Genomic DNA, 7,191 nt, shown 5'->3' on the forward strand with positions numbered 1-7,191 from the left:
TTCTTTTCTTTTGACCTGTTTCTTTTTTCACAACATGATGATTGTGGAAATATGTTTTACATGATTGTACATATATAACATCAAATTGATTACTGTTTTAGGGAGGCAGGAGGGGAAGAAAGAAGAGAGAAAAATTTGAAACTCAAAATTTTAAAAGAAAGAATGTTAAAAATTGTCTTTATATGTAATTGGAAAAAATAAAATACTCTTTTAAAAAATAAAATAAATAAATACAGGCAGTAAGAGATAGTCAGGGATTAAGCATGATACCTAGAATGTGAGCCCAAAGAACTGGGAAGATGATATTGCCCTCTATAGTAATAAAGAAGTTAAGAGGGAGAGGTAGCCCTCATATAAATCCAATTGATTCATAATGAACAATTTCTAGGATGAATTTCTGTATTATTTTTGAGAGAATTGTGTTTACAGTTTTTGAACTTAAATTAATGCATTAACTTTTAAATTATAAAAATTTAATGTAATGATATAAAAAATTAAAAGTTAATGATGTATTAATTTTATTAGTCCTTATTTCACTCTTCATTGTTTAGGTATGTTTAGGAATATATTTTTTCCCATTAAAAGAGAACAATAGAATATGTTCTTAAACATTTTTTGGAAACAGTGTCTTTGATATTAGAATAAATTTTTCTTTAAATTTTGATAGAATATTTAGTGAAATACAGAAGGACCAGGATAATTGTTCCTGCCATTGTTACTGTTGTTTGTGCTATTGCTATTGGTATTGTAGTCATTTTCCCCTTATGGACAATTCTGTTTTCTTTTCCCAAAATGAATTATTTGAGATCTGTTTAAGTTCTTTGGTTAGTTCAGGTAATTTATATTTTTGAAGATATTTCTCCATATTGCATTCTCACTTTTGCCAAGATAAAACAGAACATTTATGGATCTGCACGCACATAGATCTATATCACTGTTTTTCCTATCTATCTATCTATTTCCCTGAGGACTGCATTACTTGTGGATTTTATATAAATGGTCTCCAGGAGATCCTCTGATTTGCATAGACTTTAAACTTCCAAGCTTCACAAATGGTGCATTTATGGTCATTCCATTCTAGCCATGAGGATAGCCAGTTAAAAGTCACAATAAGTAGAGATAGGGTGCTTTATATAGTGTGGCCAAAATATCCCACTACATTTTTAAGTTGTTCAGGCTTCAAATTTTGGACTGGGTGCAGATGTAAAAGCCTAAGACTGTTAAACAAAGGATTGTCCATTTGATCCTAGATGTAATAGAGAGTCTTTGAGTATATTGATTAAAGGACTGACATAGTCATAACAGTTCTTTAGGAAAATCACTTTGCGATCAAATCAGCTGTGTGAAGATGGATTACAATGATAACGAATGTTTTTTCTTGCACAAAAACCAGGGCAGATTCTTGTTCCTGGGGGTATCAATACAAAGGGGCTGAGAGCTGGAAAACATAAATTGAGAAAAGCAGCAACGGGCAACAGCCAGAAACGGTGTTGATAATAATAGGAGACACAAATCACGAAGATAGAAGAGAGTGAGTAAAAGAAGACAAAGGTGCTCACCAGCTGCAAAATGGTCTGGGTGGCTTTAACCTCAGGGGAGGATCTGGCTGAGAAGACTATGCTATGAATGGTCTGCACTTGTCGGTGGTGTCTACGTAGCAGAAACACCATGTTGCCACCAGCCCAAAGGATGAGCCCCACACAGAGAACATTTCTGAGACTAACCAAAATGCAGTAAGCATCTATGTAGCTTAGAAGAGAACAATGCAAAAAATTAAACTCATTTGTCCTATTGTTTAAGTTCCTTGGGCCAGTTAAGCTCAGTATTACAGGGATTTCTATCAATAGATTGAAGATACAGCAGAAGATACAGAAGGGGATGATATGCTCTGAGGCCCTGGCTTTGAATTTTGCCCATCTGGAGCCAGGGGGACTGAGAATGATGGCCTGGAAGTTACATAGGTAGCAGGTGAAACAAATTGAAAGTGCCTGGGATACTTTGTGAAAGAAAAAGACAAGTTTACACCCAGTATCATTCAGGAAATTCTCCCCACTCAAAGCTATGACTGTCTCTGGTCCTCCTTTGCTAAGAAGCATAATGATGTTAGCCAGGGTCAGATGAATGATAATTAAGTTTATTGGCTTCCCAACATGGCCAGTGAGGAAACTGAAAGAATAAAGAGATAGGAGGAACAAGTTTGCTAGGACTCCAACTCCAGTTTGGAAAAGGAGGACAAGTCCAAAGCATATGCTACTAGGAAGCATGGTCTCTGCCTTGAAGAGAATCCTTGAGTCCCCGTGTCCTAGAAAGAAATAGAAAGTCTATGTGACTGTCAGACAACAGGATTGTAGACATTTCTTCTATTTGGATCTCATGCCCATGGGACTTCATACGGAAAGGAATTATCAAGAATTTTCCTTGGACGGATTATTATTCATCAATACTTGAAACAGCCCATTTCGGGGTAGCAGGAACATAAATTCTAAGGTTGTGTGGGAAGCAGGGAGCAGGGCTGATAAAAAAAAAACCCCATCATTTTGGGCTTGTTGATAAATTATTTGCAATTACTCAAGACCATTGGTCTCAAAAAAGTGAAAAAATAAATAATTGCTTTGCCTAGTTCTATAGTTACATTCTTTGAGTTATGAAAATCTTATTGGATGAGAAATAAAACCAGCTCTTTACCAAACCTTCACCAATGGCTATGTAACACAAAATCAGGGAGAAAGCCAAGTGAAGTGAAGAGAGCCAGGGGAACTATATAAACTATATAAAGAACTATATAAAGCAGATATGTTGTATTGGAGGAGTAAGGAGTATACCTGTCATGAATTCTGCAGAGCACTTTATTTGCATTAAGACATTGAAGAAAGGGGGTTTAAAAAAATCAGTTTCATTTGTCTAGAAGCCTCTTCCTTCAGTTTGACACCTGAATCTCCTTTCTTACATGCCCTGATCTGATATAATACTTACATGTTAAACCACTGAGTGACATGTGCTGTATCAGAGTCAATTCCTGATCTGCTTCCCAAGAGAAAGAATATAATTTAATATAAAATTTTTGTCTGGACTAGGTTGGTAAGGATTCTAATCTTCTTCAATCCAGATGCTTGGAATTCCCAATCTGGACTTTTTGCTCTCAGGAAAGCAATGGGGGGGGGGGACTCCCCTTGGTCTTAGAAGTCTAAGTTTCAGCTCACATATATTTTCCATTGCTTTATTTAATCTTTCTACTACACTTTGGATCTCATGACCTTGTTGTCACTCTTAATTTTGAGCTTATAAACCCATTGAATTTTCTAATTGAAAAAACCCAAAAGGATCATGGGAACTACAAGAAAAAGTCATGTTTTTGTCAGGGCAAAAAAAGAGGGGAGATAAGGGAAACAAAATAACACCCCTAATTTCTCACACATATACACACACACTCCTATTGTAAAGAAACCAGCTGAATCACATCACAGACAGGTGGAGTGATGTAGGATTGCAGTTGGAACAGAGTTTGCATAGTACTAGGGTCAATTGGAGATGGGCATGAATTAATTTATTTTGCTCCACTATTTGATTAGAAGTCTGCTTTAAGGAGAGGCTGAAAGCAGGGAGCAGAAGGTGGACAAGAGTGATTGCAGCCAGACCTGAATAATTGGCAGATTGTCAGATAAATTTTCTTAAACAAAAATACAACAGCTTCACAATCGCTTTCCATTGGGGTGAAATAATCAAGTTAGATTGGTTCACTCTTTTGTCTACATGTCCTTTGCTATGTAGAGTGATTGAATACTTTTTAAAAATAGGCACATTTAGCCTTTCTTTTTACAAAAGAAAGAATAATGACCTTTTTAGCAAGGAGAAAGTCCTTCATCTACGTAGAAAGTCTTTATGAGAAAGTAGCTTTTTTCAGAAAGAAATGGATCTAAATCCATATTATTTTCCTTAGCCTTTCTCACCTGGTTAAGTGTACAGTGCTTGGAAAATGTGAGTGTAAGGAAGCAGTAAGGCATATTTTCTTACTGTTCCTTGGATTTATTGCATTAGAAACATGGGGAAAATTAATGTGTGGGGTGAGGAGAACTAAATTATTGAATGAAAGTTGTTGGATTAAACACATCCCTAAGGTTTCACCTCATATGTTACAAATTGACAAAGATGACAAAAAGTGGCAATACTCAATTTTGGAAGAATTATGGAATGATAAGTGCACGAATACATTGTTGATGAAACTGTGAAATGGTATGAGCATTTTAGAAAGTAATTTCAAATTATGCAAATAAAGGGCCTCAAATGTCCCTACCTTTAGAACCAGAGACTATTTCTGGGCTTATACCCTAAGAAAGTCATCCATAAGAAAAAAGTCCCCATACACATCTAAATATTTATGGCAGCACTTTTTGTGATGGCAAAGAATTGGAAACAAAATAGATGTTTATTGCTTGGAGAATGGCAAAACAAATTGTGGTAAATGAATGTAATAGTGTATTACTGTGCTGTAAAATAAAATTATATATGTTATGAATGCAAAAAAAAAAAAACCATGAAAAGATCCACATGAATTGATACAGAGTAAAGTCAGCAGAGCCAAGAAAACTGTATGCACAGCAACTACCACAATGTAAATGAGGAAAAAAAAACAACAAAAACTCAAGAGTGAATATAACAAAATTGTAAAGATTGAACATGACTCAAATGAAGAGATATGAGAAGACACACCAAACTCACCCTTTGGTAGCGGATGAGAAAATACAGGTGTTGTATAGTGTGCATTTTTTCAGACTTTTTCAGTATATTGACCAGTTATGTTGATTTTTTCCCCCTTTAAAAATACTCTGTGGTATATGAAATGGTTCTCTTAGAAGGAGAGAAGGAAGGATAATGGGGATAACAATGATGATGTAAGAAACAGAAGACATCAATAAAAGCATAAAAAAGAAAGTTGATAGATTACTTCTCAATGTTGATTAACAGAATATGATGTTAATGAATTTTACAAACATTTTTTATTTTGAACCCCTTCTGGGAGTACTTGCTAACTTGCATATCAACTTGTTGATTGCATGTCCTAAAGGGCAACTGACTACTCTCAGGTTTTTAGGAGCAATTCTATGAGTCTATACTTCCAAAAAAAATAGTTCCTTAGGCAACAATAATATTTCTTCCCAATAACATTCAACCATAAAGATAACTTTAGCAAAGAAGTCTGAAGATGATATAACAAAAATCACTCATACCAATCATTCCCTCCAAACCTTTGGAATTTGCTCTTCCACCAATATAATAAATTCTATGAGAATAATGGGCTTAAAACTAGAATTGAGTGTTGGTGAAGTACATAGATATGGAACACATGTTGCAAAAGGATAAACGACAACCCTTTGCATTGAAAGTGCTTTCTATCTTCATAACATACTTAATCATATTTCATTGAATGCAGCTAACTGTTGAGTAGGCTACTTACTTGGGTTGTAACATTCATTTTTTTCTTGAGACCATAGCTGGCACTATCTTCCACTATAAGAGGGCATGCTCATTAAAGATGGCTCCTTCCTCAGGTGATTGTCTTTGTGTCTACATATGATCTGGATGCAAAGGTGTCCCATGCTTTCAGGTGCTCCCAGGACTCAGGAATTTGGGACCATCCTGAACTCACAAGGTCACTGTTAGTTCTGGACATTTTGATTAGGAATACTTATTTTACAAAGAACATGGAAAAATTAGCACATAAGAAGAGAACATCGTGTGTTCATGGCCATATGGAGGCCAAATGCCAGTTAGGATTCCTATCCCTTTTCTCATCTAACTCTTGGGACTGGCTCAAAAAAAACCTGTAAGATTCACAGCTAATAAGAAAAAAAAAGACTTCAACAACTCAAAAGTTTGGTTTTAAATAAGCTCTTAGTTATTAGTTCTTCTGTCTCAGTAATCTGTTAAGGTACTATTCAGCATCATCCAATATGAGCCATGATATAAAGGAGAAAATTATCCTTTATACCCAATCTTCCACAAGGTGACTTAAACCAGACTTGGAATATCTGTGCTTATTCCAAAGAATGGACCACAGAGGCCAGTTTATCCTATTAGACTCATGCAGTGAAATGTTCTAGTGGGGCTCTTATAATAAGGCTCCCCCAGCCCAATTAAAATTTGCTTATCTTGTGGAAATTGTGAATGCATGAACCAAGTCCTGAAAACATGCTTGGTCTTCTCCTACATCTTCTACCTCTCCCTCAGAAGCACCCCTTGTGGCACACATGGAGTTTGTGGACCACAAAAATTTTGTTAAATGCACATCTGAGTAGACAGGCTTATCTTCTGTATAAAGACAAAGATTCATGTTGTTACTATTTAAGCCAAGAATGAAAAATGTATATTATTATTTTAAACTGTATTTTGGGAGGATTAATAATTGGGAGCAATGACTTGATATCTAGGATAATTTCCCACTGAAGAAAAATCCATCAGTGTAGACCCCATACTTTGGGATAAGTTAAGTGGAGATTATGGTTGAGAAGTAGGCCTGGGGCATTATAAACAGAACATAATGATATCCTGCCAACCAGTGACTCAGTGTCTTTTATGGGACCTTACAAAATGGGAGGGTGCATTGAAGGTTATAAGAGAGAGGATGGATAGAGTGTGATGTACCAGGGTCAAATTGATTGATAATGCTGAGGAAAAGTTCATCTCTGTGGTCTCCTAGGAAGAGAAGAATCTATAAGGAAGTGGGTGGGGAGGATGAGGAAAGGATTGAAAAGGATAGTGGAAAGGAAGGGGACCTTGCTTTCATGGTTAGAGAGGACTACACTGATGAATTCTCCTATGAGTGAAGAGAGAAGTTCTGTGAAGGGAAATGGACACCACTGCTCGGTGTTGTCTGGGAGATTTTGGGCTTGAAAAGACCATTTGTCCTACCTCAAGAGGGGAAATGAGTTGGAACTCCTGGGGACAAATGGCACCTGAGAGAGAAAGAGACCATGGACTCAGGGAGGAGACTTCAGGCAAATAGGGGTGGAGGAAGAGGTGAATACAGTGAGGGCATAGATTGGTGGTGGACTAAATAATTACATATGTGGTAGAAGTGAAGGGTACAGCCATGAGGCAATGTCCTCTCTAACACTTGCAGGACTTGGCTTTGTTCTGGAAGTGAGGCAAAATGATAAAGGGGAATCCATTGGGTAAGTTCTACAAGGCAGAGGG

The 7,191-nt window shown here is 36.5% G+C and overlaps 1 protein-coding gene across 1 annotated transcript; it reads right to left on the bottom strand.

The window, feature by feature from the left end:
* Positions 1-1,334: 1,334 nt before the first annotated feature.
* Positions 1,335-2,264, bottom strand: LOC114035237 (vomeronasal type-1 receptor 1-like). The gene has a single exon (XM_027851306.1). The coding sequence runs from the start codon at positions 2,262-2,264 to the stop codon at positions 1,335-1,337; it is 930 nt and encodes a 309-aa protein (XP_027707107.1).
* Positions 2,265-7,191: the final 4,927 nt, after the last annotated feature.

The sequence above is a fragment of the Vombatus ursinus genome, unplaced genomic scaffold, assembly GCF_900497805.2.
Source record: "Vombatus ursinus unplaced genomic scaffold, bare-nosed wombat genome assembly UNPS02009173.1, whole genome shotgun sequence".
In the NCBI taxonomy this organism is placed as follows: Eukaryota; Metazoa; Chordata; class Mammalia; order Diprotodontia; family Vombatidae; genus Vombatus; species Vombatus ursinus.